The 15,035-nt window shown below is 37.8% G+C and overlaps 1 protein-coding gene across 21 annotated transcripts in view; it reads left to right on the top strand.

Annotated features, from left to right (window-relative positions):
- The window catches only part of ARHGAP8 (Rho GTPase activating protein 8), a 113,542-nt gene that overhangs the window by 87,142 nt on the left and 11,365 nt on the right, over nt 1–15,035 (top strand). For 19 of the 21 annotated variants that reach the window (XM_072041459.1, XM_027450237.3, XM_038173381.2 and 16 more), the window contains 3 exons: nt 1,086–1,159; nt 12,012–12,089; nt 12,795–12,923. In XM_072041459.1, the coding sequence (XP_071897560.1) occupies nt 1,086–1,159; nt 12,012–12,089; nt 12,795–12,923 (281 nt within the window). The remainder of the gene's footprint in view (nt 1–1,085; nt 1,160–12,011; nt 12,090–12,794; nt 12,924–15,035) is intronic. The other 2 variants (XM_038173382.2, XM_038173385.2) reach the window with 1 other exon arrangement.

Raw genomic sequence — 15,035 nt, 5'->3', positions numbered from 1 at the left:
ACTCTGTAGATGAGCTGCACAAGTGGCAGCCTCACTCTATACAGTCACAGTTTCCATGTTGTGTTGCGCTGGTGCTTTAGAGCTTGTCAGTAAATTTGGTCACCGTTTAAATATGACATAAAATTGTTACATTTAAATCTGAGATGTGTCCTTTATTTTTTTGTTGATTACTATATGAATGTAGCAGAATGCTCAGCAGATACTGTCTTTTTTGTTATACTTCTAAAACTGCTAAATTCATTTTTTTTAATAAGATAATTGTGGAATTTTCCATGCTGTCTAGATCAAGAAAGTGCTATGTTTGATTTTTGCCTCAGCTGCTCACTCATGAAAGAGAAAGAAATCTCATTTCATGGGAATCATTCAAAGCATTAATAACCTCAATCTCACTGCATCAATCACTGCCTTCAAAATAAATAGTACAATATCCTTTTAATTATACATACACTGTGGCTTGAAAAGAAATGACAAAGAAAAATCTGCATGATAAAGGACTCCTAAACTTGCAGCATCCCTTGATCAAGACTATTAGAAAGCATTCATTGCAAACTCCTTCCTCATCTGCCTCTAAGCTGCCTTAAAGCCACATTCCACCAGGGGCATACAACCGAATCCAGTCAACGCAATCAGCTCTGTTGTCACCATGACCTCTTGAGCACTGCCCAGCTGGGGCATGCCAAGTGAGGGGAACAAAACTAGAACAAAACCAGCCTCAAGTGGGGGCAGAGTTAGCCTGGAACGCCATTCTGCCACTGTCCTTGACTGTTTCAGCACAGCAAAGATCACTTCTGTCTATGAATTGCCATTGTGGTCATACATCCTTTCTAGCAGGAAAAAAAAAATTAGGAATGGCTTTTTGACTGAAACTCCCAGTTGTCTCTTTCAGTGGCTCATTCAGCACTTCCTGCAGTTGTGGAGGACTCTTGCAGTTGGTGCAGGCACCGAGGTGTGGGCTTCTTAATTTGTGGAAGCAAATGTATGCTTTCAGTCCAAGTTTTTCCTGAGACTGCTCTGTCTTGTGTTTAACTTTTCTTTCAATACTGTTTAAAGACCATTACTTTTTTTTTTTTTTCTCTTTCTAACAGTATCAAGGACAAAAATAAGGGTGAACTAATCCCCCCGGTAATGAAGGAAACTGTATCCTACCTAAAAAGAAAAGGTGAGTTTTGTTTTAAAGGATGATATGTTTTTCAGAACAAGGTCAGTAGCATGAAACTGTATAGCACTCAGTGCCCAATTCACCAAAGTTAATATCTGCAGCCTAAAATTGAAGGTTGTGTTTAAATCCTGAAAACTTGAGTGGCAATTGGGCGCTGCTTCAAAATCTTTGATTGATAGGAAGTAGATTATTGTCCCACTATGGAAAAGAAACAAACAAAACAAAACACCTTCTTGCTCTGAATATTAGATTAGGGAATAGCAAGTGAGAAAAGATGTCTTGAAGTCCGCATCATGAACCCATATCATATGGTGGATTTTAATTAGCACTTACTTTTAAAATCAAGGAGTAGTTCTGTATTTACAGAGCCAGTGGGCATAAAAACTCATTAAAGAAATTACATTTTGCAGGAGTAAACCTGAAGTCTTCCCTTCACAAAATATTTTTAATGGCAGTTATATACCCTTTGACAGGAGTTCCTATCTATAGCTGCAGTATATGGGGATACACATTACAACGGCCCTTATTTAAAATGGAAATGTCCAAATCTAAGCTCCTAAATCACCTTCATGTAACAGAGTGAAGAGGGGCAACTTTGAAATGTTGACTGTACCAGCTGGGCTCCTCAGTGCATACCTGAGCAATGTAAAGTAGCATGCAGGGAGAAAGATACAAGGCTAAAGTTGTGAAATTCCTTTTCTTTTCTCTGTATAATATAATTGCACATTTTGATCCCTGATTTTGAAAGCCGTGACAGTAACGTATCCATAGCCCTTCATGTTCCAAGGCCTCAGAGTTTCACAAGTGTTAGAGAGGCTTACCCCAAACCTACATCCCCAAATATTTCCAATTCTTAACTGCATTATTGAACTGCTGTTCTGAACAAGGTAATTTTTCCTTTCAGCATTCAAGTATGTGCATCATTGTTTTTTGTTCATTTTAACTGTTGCCAGCAGGGTTTGTTTCGAGTTACGAGTTTATTTGAATCCTGAGTGAGAAATTTCAAACATTTTTAAAACCTGCACTGAATAAGCTTCATGTTTGTGAAAACAAAGAGGGGGTGTCAAGAAAAATGCTTCTCAGTTGTATTGCTGACTCTCATGAGAAATCCTGGCTTCCTTTAAATCAGTGCAAGATCATGCCCTCATTGCTAGCTAAGCTCCTGCATAATTCAGTTTATCCTGTAGAAAATAAGAATATTCAATAACTGCCTTTTTTGTTTAGGTTTCATACCTTGAGTGATGCTTAATGATGTGTGTAGGAGACTGAGAGATAGATCCACTGCAATGGATACCTGCTTTCAGTTCACAAGCGGAGCGTAGCATCTATAGGCCTGCTTGTGTGCAGAACAGCTGGCTCCTTGCCTCTTGAAATTGCTGATTTATCTTCAAAATACCTGCAGCTGCCAAAGGCCAAGTATTGGAGTGGGGCCAGTTCTGCTATTAAAGGTATCTACTGATCTGCAGCATGTGAAGGGCCCCCAATGGACTTTATTGAAGGCTTCTTGGTCCTAATTCAGAATTTCCACTCAAGCTTATAAAATTGTTTGGATGTGCTGCTCCAAGACATGTTAAAGATGAAAACTTTGCAGGTGTAGCTTGTTTCAAATGTATTATGGGTGGATACAGAAAATGTAAATAGTTCACTACTAGGGATGTTGAAGGCAAGTGACTGGCAGCTTGAGACAATCTCTGTAATTATAATTGTAAGTGGATAATTAGAACTTGCGTAGTGTATCAGTGCATGCCCCATCTGCAGATGAAAGACAAACTTTTTCATGTTTTAAATTGTTATGAAACTATCATCCTTACATCTATTTAGCTTATCTTAATAGGGAAATACCTATTCCTCAGTAATCCACAGGAGGCAGGAGAGCTGAAACAAGGATGAATGTGCACTAATATGATTATTTCTCATAGCTGTTATTATTAAGAAATTGAGTGAAAAATCAGTCACTAAAATTGTCAATTGTTTTAAACTTATGGCTGCATGGAGGAGGTGTTGTTTTCTCATCTGGCATTTCCTTGGACCTATTTAGAGATTTTAAAGAAATCATTAAGAAATTTAGAGGGTTTCTTGCTGTCATTGTATTTTGGTGACTAGTGTTTCACTAGCAGTTTGTTGTACTGATCAGACTCAAAAGCTCCCCCATGACCCGTTTTTCTTGTTATTTTGTCTCATTATCTCAGACCCTTCCCTCTCACTAGTCGTTGGATCCAGATCAGGTGCCCTCAGTTTTCTGAAAACACAGCATATAAAACCTTGCCCTCCTCCCTCAAAAAAAACAACAACAAAACAAAGTAAAAAACAACCCACAAGTTTCAGCTTTCAGGGTTGAAAAAAAAAAAGGGGGGTGAGGGATTGTCTCAACCTTGTCATTGCAGAATTTCTCCTAGATTAATGTTTTTTATTCTTTATTTTTTATTTATTCTTTATTTTTATTGTTCAGTGCAGTATCAGCACCATTTGTTAAGGATAGTCTCTGAGGAATTGTGATGACACTTCTGAACAAAAGCCTGCTTTGTGCATCTGTGCAAGACATTGGTATGGTAATGCAGACCACAGATCTGTAGTCCAGCCAATGCACTTGCTGGCCAGACTATCACATTTTTCCTCAGCTCTCTGTCCTTCTGGGTCCCCAAGAAGGCAGGACACAGGCTCTTCAAACATTGATGTCTTCCAACCGAGCATAGGTTTGTTCAGAGCTGACATATTCCCTATCATAAAGAGATCTCCTCAAACCAGATTTCTAGGTTAGAGAGATGGCATGTGAGGTAGAGCATTTTCTGACATTCTCAGCCAGCTGATGCTTGAAAGCCAACTACCTGCCATGCCAAGGATGTTAAGCAGTAGGTGATAGACATGCAGGTTTTTGCACTTGATTATAAGTGTGCAGGTATCTGTTGTACCTGCTGTCTGCTCTGATTTTAACTCTTTATCTAAATCTGGAATGTCCCAATTCTACCATCAGCTTCAGCGAGTATCGGTCTCAGTGCTGACAGCCCTGGAGGCTGACTGGCAGCGTTCTTTGCACTCAAGATGCAGTTCTGAGTGTGGTGAAAACTTCAGTTCATCTTCCAGAAGTGACAAAAATTCACTGTCACTACCTTTTCCACTTGATTTTTGGCATAGTTTCTGTCCTCACAGAATTTGCAGGGGAAAGTTTTGTTGTCGTTGTTGTTGTTTTACACTAGGTGAAGTATTTCCGCTCTTTCTTCCCGTTATTACATCTCCCCATCTATGTATCTGAAATCAATTTCTGAAACTTAGATCACAGAAACTTCTCAGACACCCTTGTTTGCAAGTGAGCCACAACTCCCCTTCTTTTACCACATTACTGAGTGGACTCTGAAGGCAGCAACTACATCCTTGTCCCCAGCAGCCAAATTAACAGTGAGTGCAGGTTTCTTCCTCATATATTTATCCAAGAGAATATTTAGATAGCTGTCTCTGAGCAAGGTGACTCTGAACGGATCCATAGTAAGTCACCCAGTACTGTAACAGCTTAACAGAGACTAAAGAATATACCATAAACAGATGTACATCTGTTTGTATCATGTAAATGAGATCTGTTACTGCCTGATGCCTCAGTTGCTGTTACAATAAACACAATGAACTACATTTCTTAATTTCTATAATAAAGTTCAGGTTATTTTTTTAACAAAGGAAGAGAAAACAGACATTTCACTACTTTCAGTCATTCTAGCTTGACTTTAGGGTGAAAATGGTTTTGATGTTTTTATTACTGAATTTTAAAAATGCATCATATCGGTTCTTGCTAACCTTCATAGAGAAGAATTGGTTTCTCAAAACAATTTCTGAGTATCTGAGAAGATCATCATCTCATTAAGACTAAGTCGTAGAGTTCATCTTCTGGACCAAAATAGAGAAGTTCTCTTAATTTAAAAAGTGAAAGTATCATCCTGAAGCCAGATAATGATTTAGTCAAGCCAAAGAGAAAGGATAGGTTTAACAAAGCATATTTGTGAATAGATCTTCATAGCCATCAGCAAGCCACAGAATGTTTTTTTTTCTTTGCTCAGACTGAAAACCTCAACCTGTTCGTCTGTCTAGTTTATAAATGCAAGGCTTGACTTGCACTAAATAAGATTTCTGTGTACTACCTTATCTCTACCATGCCATGAGAAATTACCTTGCTTAATTAAATATTCACTCTCTTGTCAGAACAATTCATAAGTGTTTCTAACTTGGTGTCATTCCTTTGGTGGCAATGATCTTGACGCTTTGCTCACAGGCCCTTTGCTCAAAAAATCCTAGCTTATGCCACAGGGTAGTAATTTTTTCTCTGGTTAATATGTCCCCACATGTCCTTATCAACCTATTTTGTGCTGAAGTGAGATTGCAAATGGGAGCTGTTACTTCTAGCAGACTGTTTTGATAACCAGGGATGTAAGTAACACCACGGTACAGAGGATGCACCTTTGTGTGTCCCTAATACTCAGGGATGTGTAAGTAGCTACAGCTGCAGGTGCTGCTCACTGCGACCTGACAGGACAGAGGCGGACCTGATGGCTTCAGAATGGTTCAGCTTTGCTGGTGGTTTTATCCACTAAAGGATTTAGGATTCAGACATGTACTTCTGCCTTTAAACTTAAGATGTCACAGCAGTTTCCCTTCATGTCTTTTGCTTACGTGTCTGTTTTTTTTTAATGTATTTTTTATTTTTTTATTTGTTTTCATAGAAACCAGTTTACATACTGGATATAAGGTATCAAGAGAAATTAAAAGCTGGATGGAGTATAGTTTGTGTTTTTGGTGTTTGTTTAGACCAGTATTAATACAATTCACTATGCTCTCTTGGTTTTTAAAGTCTAACCCGTGTTTGAGTGTACTAACTGATAAACACTAAAAATAAAGCTGCATGGCAAAATCAATACTCTGTTTGTAAGCAGATCAACTTCTGGAGGTCAGAAACCAGCTTTTAAAGGAATTTTTATTTGATTCATTGTAAAGGAAACGGATACAAAAATTATGTAGAAAACTTGGGAGAGCTGATTACTAAAGAGAGCATTTGAGATCAGTAGCAGCTCAGAAGTGATGGAACAGACCAATAAACTCACAGCGAAGGAATCACTCTACAGTAATAAAAACGAAAAATAACAGTCCCCTAAAGAAAAATTGTCTCCCAGTAGTCCCCATTACTGGGACTTTCTCTCTTACTTCATCTCTTTTGTTGACTGCAAGTGCTTTGCAGCACAAATTTTCTGTTCCATGTTGACTTGTGACACAGGAGAGTCCTGGGTAATGACTAAAACTTCTAAATGCAATGGTAATAACTATACTATAGAAGTTTAATGACAAATTAATAAATGCTATGTAGTATGATTATAGTGACAACTAAAACTGTCCTTTATCTGTTCAATAGCAAAAGCAGTGGTAAACAGTGATTAATCTTTCCTTCCCATCCCTTTCATGAAGCACAACAAATCTTGCTGATGGAGGAAGTTTGGTTTCATTTTTTAATGTGAATGAATGCATCCTGATGGTGATAGTCAGAATGGGTAGAGATGGATAGTTATGCGTTCTGAGTACATATGGAGTGCTGCAGCTTAGTGACTTTGCCTCCTGGTCTCCACTTCTTCTGATCACTCAAATATCTTTTAAAAATGCAGCACTGGGAAAGCTTGACATTGGCCATATAAACATTTCTGAGTTCTTGGCTCTTTCTGTTTTCATGAGAATGTTTTTACCTGGGGTTCATGGGGACAAGATAAACCTCAAGACTGGTTAATGTGTCATCAAATAAAAATGAACCTTGTAAAAAGCAGTTTGTGTTTTAGATGCTCAGTAATTGTAAATAAATTATGTTCAGGGGTGCCAAGTGTAAACTGAGAATATTCATTCATAAATCCAAAGGCTAGACTGTACATTTCAAAACTGCAAGGACACAAATACACTTTGAGTTCTAGGGAAGATGCACTGTTCTAAATTCTTGTTGCCACTGCTCAGCTTTTTTGTAGGGCTGAAACTGTGCCTTCTCTTTCCCTCTGTCCTTGATTTTCTATGGACCTTCTTGCTGTGCAAATCATCTTTGCAAACTGCAGACACCTTGCTCACTTGTTCTGTATTCTTTGCACAGAATACAAGGGAAAGGAAGGCTGTGCAAAATTTGTACTGTATTCTAGCCTTAAAAAAATCTCAAATTTTATCCTAACTATAAACATTTTTAATTGGTACCACTTTGGACAACTAAGATATTACTCGAAATATGATAGGAACTCATCAGTTTCATGGTAGAAATAAATCAGTTTGGATTTTTAAAAGGGAATCTTGTTAGAATTAGTTAATCTGCAAGAAGATGCCTGAATCGGTTGTATTAGTGAGGATGAAAGCTGATTCCAAATCAGAATGGACACTTCCTGAGACTTGGCAGGACCAGCAGTAAACAGAAGCATTTCCAAACCCAATATGGGACAGAAGGAATTCAAATGCTCACTCTTTGCTGCTTCTCTTGTGAAAACAGACAAATTAACAAAGGTTTTTGATGCCAGCAACCCTCAAATCAAGGATGATTGAAAGAAAAAGAATGTAATTTTCTCATCTGTCTTTCTTTGACAAGTTTTCAGCAATGTGACAGCATGTGTTGCTTTAATTTATCTGTGTGTTTTGATTTTCTGTGTCTTCCTTTGGGACAACTGATCAGGGAGGCAGAAGGGGGTTAAGTATTTTTAGCAACAATTTATTAATTCACAGTGTGACACAATTGTGTCATTGCAGTGTAAAATTTTGTCTACTATGGTAAAACACATCTTATTTCAGTGTGGAATGAAAAGCCTGTCTGTTTTCATTTATGATTACTGACATTTAAATAATTACTCAGTTAAATTCTCAGTCTCAGAATTACTCTTCATTGGATACAGATGGCTTTTTCTCTGGTCATATCACTATGGTTTTCTGTATAGCATTTAATATTTAAAATAAACTTTAGCTCTCTTTGGTCCAGAGAGCTTAGGTCACAGTAGCAAAATTCCGCAGATCTCTGTGTCTATCCATGTATCTATCCATCTATTTTTCTGTCTTTTTGTGTGTGTGTAAGGAGCAGGGAGCAGTTTGTGCTTACTTATCTCAACAGAGGATCTGCAGTGTTGACAGGATAGCTGAGTGACATGCAGCTGTGTGTTAATCAGTACTGGAAAGCAAAGACTAGCTGTTAATGCCAGTCAGTGCCTTGTAGTGGTCTGGTGAGCACCATTAGTCTAATTTTTGTATTTTCTATGGACTGGGATACCCATGCCTATAATGGCAAAATAGTTCAACTTGTACACCTCTCTCTGTATATATTTTTTTTTCTGTTTAAAGAGATAGCTGACATAAATCGTGCTGTAAACAGAACTTGATTGGAGAACACTGCTAACAAAAAAGTAAATAGGCTACATCAAAATATATTCTTGAAAGAGCAAAAATGAGTATTTTGGTATTTTCAGGTGCAATGACCAGGATTGTCTGCAACCAATTTTGTTTCCTCATCTCGTAACTCTGGTAGCTCTGGCATGTATGTTGTCTCCAAAACCAATGTGATTAATTTCACTTCAGTGGGGACACCTAGTGCTAAATGTTGCTTAATTATGGTAGTTCCAAGAACTGTTTCTCTCTCGCTCTCTCTCTCTCTCTTTTTTTTTTTTTTTTTTTCCTCTAGTGACTGAAAGGGAAGAGCCAGGCTTGGCAAATATATTTCCTGGTTGTGTGTAAGGCTGTATGATTTACCCTTTCCAGTGGAATAACCAACAAGAGGCATCAGGTCCTTTTTCCCTTTCCTGTCCCTTATTATGAGACTCCAGCTAGGGGCATATGCTAATGCTGTTCAGGCTATGTGACATGGCAAATTCCATGTAGCACCATCATTCAAATGATTTAGGTAGCTTTCCCTTACTCTTATTATGCCAGGCCCATCTGAAACACAGAAAGCACTGAGAGCAAATACTAAGCCTGCAAACTTCTTAGTGAAGGATCCCGCTCAGTTCATATGTATCAAGTCAGAAAAATGTGGAACGGAAGGTCTGTCTTTGTGCCCAGGCTCATCATTTTCTACATTCAATAGCATAACTGCTGCTGACTCAAATCTGTTTACCAGTGGGCTGAAGTTATGATCCATGATTTGTTTAAAAATCCCTGTAGTATATTATTTTCTGTTCTGAGCATTTTTAATGAAAAAAAAAAAAGCACAGCTATTATGCAGTTGCAGTTCTTTTAATTTAGAAAGAGTTTATCTTTTTCTTTATTCCTAAGAATTGTTGCATTAATCTGCATTTAATTAGTCATGTCATTTGACTAAGTTGTACATGTGGCTGTCCACAAATGTAAGAAATGGAGATACATGCATTGGTATTTGGCTTGTTGCCACTATTGATCAAAGAAATTACTGTATATTTATTCAGTTTTAGCTGTCCAAGAAAAGTAATTCTAGAAGTAACACAGTTTTCACCCATATTCCCCATTTCTGCAGATGAGGAGGAAAGATGCTTTTTCCCCCTTAAGACGTCCAAACAACATATCCAGAAAGAGCTTGGTGTTATGTGCCATTACATTACTGATGGGATGCAGGGCCAGACAAGTACAGCTGCTGTCTGCACTACAGATTAACGTCTTTAATTAGACTCTTGAAAGCACAGCCAATAAAGGAATAAACATGTTAAAAATGGATATTTATTACACTGTAGTTTATACAGTGAGTTTCACATCAGATTAAAGCATTAACTATTCAGGGAATTCCTGCAAAGCAAATTGTAAGCATTTATGATGTCCATCTTCTGAAATGTATTTCTATGGAAAACCTCTGACAGCCAGCATAAAATTCTACAAATTTTCAGAAAATTATTGCATTTGTTGTTTGCTGAGGGCAATGCTTTGACAAGCTAGCTGGTAAGACCTGCATTTCCAAAGCCATGCCTTTAGACAAGTTGCACTATAAATCCAAAGCAACAGTTTTAGTACAGTGATGTCATTTGCAGTAACTTTATCCAATTGAAATATGATGTAGTTGGGAATAAACAAGCCTTCAAATAGATCGTAATTACATTCTATTGGGTTCCTTTAGTAAACACACACATGTTCTTCTCAGATAGTATAGTCTGAGATTTCATACTCCTTCCAGATTTGAAGGCATGAGCTAAAGTTTTAATATTTAACCTAGGACTTAAAAAGAGAGTGTAAGTGTTCAGAAAAACAAAACAAACAAAAAAAAATGAAAAACAAGGGGCCATATTCAGCTAAACTCCATCTAAGCCTCTAAATCTTGTGAATGGGGAGCTTTTAAGTAGAGCTTGTGTTTCTTTGCAAAAGCCTCTGAGACTTGTCTTTGAAAATTTACTTCAATATTACACTATCTATCCTTTTAGTATATTGTTTTAAATTCATATGACCGATACTAAATGGTATTCTGTAAGGAATGGGTTGATTAAGGAATATTGTATTTATTAGTTTTTCAAGTAAAAAAAGTTCTCTTGCATGTGACCTGGGTGAATTTACAAGAATGGCAATATCTTTCACTAGTATATGACTCAATATTTTTAGAATAGCATAACAGTTCTTGATCATTCAAATAGATATGCACATACTTCAGTTGAGATACACAAGCATTGCTTTCAGCCTGGCTACTTAGCTTCTGCAAGATTATAAAGAAAATAAAAGTTCAATCATATGTTGTCACACATTCATGTAAAAAAAAACACAGCAACCCCTTGAAGTCAGTGGGTAGTCTGCCGCCCTTCTCAAAATGCCTGCAATTTTATGTTTTGTCAGGCAATGGTAGTCTAATATTTTGCATAGCTGTGATTCCAGTAGGTATCTCAAAGTTAGACTATGTGTGAGCCAAATTGCATTACCTGCTGGGTGGAAGGAACAGCACAAACCAGAGAGGGAAAAAGAGAGGGAAACAATGATTTTACCAAACTCAAAAGCAGGAAGTACTGCAAGTCTCAATAAAAGTAACACTTCTTGTCCAAATCCCATTTTGCATAATAATTCAGATAAATAACTTACCTTGAAAGCTGTTGTCCTTAGATTCTACTTAGATCCTACTTAGATCCTTGACTGTATGAAGTTTTTCCTCTGTAGCTGAAAACAGATTTCAGTTAGTCAAAGTCATGAAATGAAACTAGATAGGTACCCTTCCTGAAATTTATGATACGTATTTCAGCAGTGCCTCAAGACTAGAATCAGGTATTTCGAAATACCATGGGCAGGCAGAGTCTTAAATCCAACTGACTTTCAGAGAGAGATGGAAAGAGCAGTGGTCTGCACAAACCTGCCTTGAAGCTGGGGAGGCTAATGTCCCTCCAGTGGTAAGATATAGGCTCCTACATCCAAAGATGCTATAAAAAATTCCTCAGCCTAAAGGATCTCGTCTCTCCCACTAACAGAGGAGGGAGCTTAGGGAATCTTTGTAAATACTCTCTTTAGCTTGCTAAAGGCTTTAAGGCATTTAAAAGTAGAATAGGAGATTACAGGCATGGTTTGGGGCTCAGTTTGCAGATACACTTAGTGAGGGTGAGGTCATAAGCAGCCTGGTGAATGTAAATATGTAGCTTCTTGTCATGAGGCACAATTGAAAGCTACTTTTAAAGAAAAAAATACAGTTGGTACAACACATTAAAAAACTTAAGGAAAGGCAGTAGTATTTCTGTGAGACACGTTAAAGAAAGTGATATCAGCACTGCTACAACATTATTTGATTCTCCCAAAAATATTTGATTTGAAAGACTTTATTACCACCTTGAGTGTATCAAGTGGATTTGTTCCCAAACCTTCTCCCTCTGTTCTATCTTCAACTGAACCTATGTGGAAAAACAAGAGAGTGATGGCTTTTACAGATGGAACATTAACTGTTTTTCAGGACTACAAGTAGAGGGCCTCTTCAGAAGGTCAGCCAGTGTCCAGACTATCAAAGATGTTCAGAAACTCTACAATCAGGGTAAGCTGCCATAACCACTGCCACAGATTAATAATAGTGTGAGGGCTTATTGATCTTGTTTCTGTTGGTGAAGCAGAGATGCTAGTTTTTTTATAATTAGTTAATCATGAAGTCATTTGTAAACTAAAATATCATAATAAGAGCACTAGTACAGAAGCTTGAAAAATAGCAATAGGCACTTAAAGCTTGCTGAACAGCAACTCAGCATCAGTCATCAACTGATGTCAGACCAAAGCTTCTGAAAACCGTAGCAGCTAATGAGTGATAAAGTTTGAGTCAAAAATGGTCTGTTTTATTATAAACACCCATATTACCTCTGTGTAGTTTGAGTTACCAGAGTTAGTTAAAAATGCCAAGTACAGTGTCTTTGTGCCATTTTGCCTTTGGTGTTTTTCCCTGACTATGGCACCAAAATGTAATTTTACACAATAGTTTATGAAATACATTGAAGTCATTTTGCAAGTCATTGACTTCCCTGTAAAGTAATTTTATGAAATGCCTTAATGGGGAGAATCTCTTACAGCAAGATGAATAAAACTCCATGAAAAATATTAAAAGAAAATGCTAGGAGTTGCCAGAAGCAGGAAAGACAGGAGGTTTTCTCTTCTAACTGTGGTGTGAAACAGGTTTTAAATGGTGGTTTAAAGAATAAGTAAAACATATGATTGAACACCATTTTCTTTTTTTTTTCTTTCTTTCTTTTAGGCAAGTCTGTGAATTTCGATTACTATCACGATATCCATATTCCTGCTGTTATCTTAAAGACTTTCCTTAGGGAACTCCCTCAGCCATTACTAACCTTTGAATGTTATGATCATATCCTTGGAATCACCAGTGAGTATTAACTCAGTTTTAGAAAAATTCATACAGCAATTTGAACCGGACCAGGCTAATTCTTAATCACCATTGTTTGCTAACCATGACTTAGTTGTAGGTACATAAAACTATTAGTGCTTTCACTGCAGCCATTAACGGGCAACCTCATAATCTGTACCAGCACAAGGTGGGATTCCACCCAGAAGAGGACAGTGGTGTAATTTCCTTGTCAGAAGCTTAAAACATGGGAATCAGAAGCTCTTTTGCTTTGTTGAGTATCATGGGCTGTTCAGAAGACTGACATGTAGCTCCTTACTGGGACATATGAGGTACAAATTTCTCTACCATCACTACTGTTCTTTTTGGAGTTTGGCTTAACCTTCAATACAAAAGTACAAACACATTATATTGTTAGATAATGTTTTGTAGACATTAGAGACTCTGCTGTAAGTATGGTAAATAGGCTGTTAATCATCTTTATAATTCTTCTTGTGTTCCCTGTATTTACATTTCCTGATACCAGTGTCCACTCTCAATCTTTTTCACTGTTTGTGCATACAGAGGACTCTAAGAACAGCTAGTCCTGTGACTAGCAGAGCTAAGGAAGCATGTTTTCCTGTGGATTTGCATCACAAACATGAGCTTTCTTTTGTCTCCTCTAATGCCTAGTGAGAATTGATATCACACGGTAGCATGTTTTCAAAGCAGGGACAACTTTAGGGTCCATCTTCTTTACCTGGTTGCCTAATTCCACAAAATGTGTAGGCATATATACATTGACATTGATCTACATCTCTATCAAATCTAATCTAATTGTGCCTACAGTTTAAATGTTGGTGGGAACCAGAAGATGGATGGCAGATAGCACACCAGAAGTCCAGTCTCTGCAGAAAAGCAGCCTGAAAAATCAGTACTTTAGACACTCTTCTCCATGTCCCCCCCCTTTTTTTTTCAATGCTTCCTCCTTACTGGCAGTCTGGAAGAATAAAAATCTGCTTTTACACACACAAAAATGCTTTCATTTCGAAATTCCTTTTCTTATGGCCTTTGTGGGATAGAACTTTGAACCTTACAGTAAATTGGAAAGTCCTTTTTCCAAACTGTAGAATCATAGGAAATGATCATAGAAAAAAAAATAGGTGGTCATTTGTATGCTTATTTTATCTTTTATTACAGTTGTTCTTGGGTGAGGAGAGGGACAGGAACATCTTTTGTATTGGAACTGTTATCTGGGTAACTGCTGTGGTTTAAGCCCAGCAGCTAAGCACCACACTGCTGTTCACTAACCCTCCCCCCTCCCTCTCTAGGATGAGGGAGAGAATTAGAAAGAGATGAAGGCCTGTGGGGTTGAGATAGAGACAGTTTATTAGGACAGAAAAGAAAGGAAAATAATAACAATAATGATAATAGTACTGCTACTATTAATGAGTACAAACAAGTGATGCACAATGCAATTGCTCACCACCTGCTGACTGATGCCCAGCCTATCCCTGAGCAGCCAGTCCCCCCACCCCAGCTAGCCACCCCTATATATTGTTTAGCATGACGCCAGATGGTATGGAATACCTCTTTAGACAGTTTGGGTCAGCTGTCCTGGGTCTGTCCTCTCCCAGCTCCCACTGCACCTCCAGCCTGCCCGCTGGCAGGATAGAGCGAGAAGCTGAAAAGTCGTTGGCTTAGTGTAAGCATTGCTCTGCAACAATTAAAACAGTGTGTTATCAACATTATTCTCATCCTAAATCCCAAACTCAGCACCATACCTGCTACTAGGGGGAAAATCAACTCTATCCTAGCTGAAACCAGGACAGTAACATATTAGGGAACCAAGGATCTAAAACCATGAGAATAGAAGGCACTGATTATCTAAAGATCTGATACCACATAAATATACATGTATGAATTATAGAACTTTAATTGTGTGGCCTTTGTCAGGGAGTGAAAGTTTATAATGTTAGCAAGGCAACCCCCTAATAACAGAAGTTGAAATCCGAGATTTATTATAAGGTGTACTTGTTCAAACTGGTATTTTGCCATTGCGGCTCTTGTCAATTTAGCAGAGAACCAGTGGGGCTTCCAGTGACAAGTCACAAGCACACATTTTTCCAACACCTGTTTTTTGAGGAAATTAGA

The sequence above is a fragment of the Anas platyrhynchos genome, chromosome 1 (assembly GCF_047663525.1).
Source record: "Anas platyrhynchos isolate ZD024472 breed Pekin duck chromosome 1, IASCAAS_PekinDuck_T2T, whole genome shotgun sequence".
Classification (NCBI taxonomy): Eukaryota; Metazoa; Chordata; class Aves; order Anseriformes; family Anatidae; genus Anas; species Anas platyrhynchos.
This window is presented reverse-complemented; position numbering and strand designations above follow the sequence as displayed.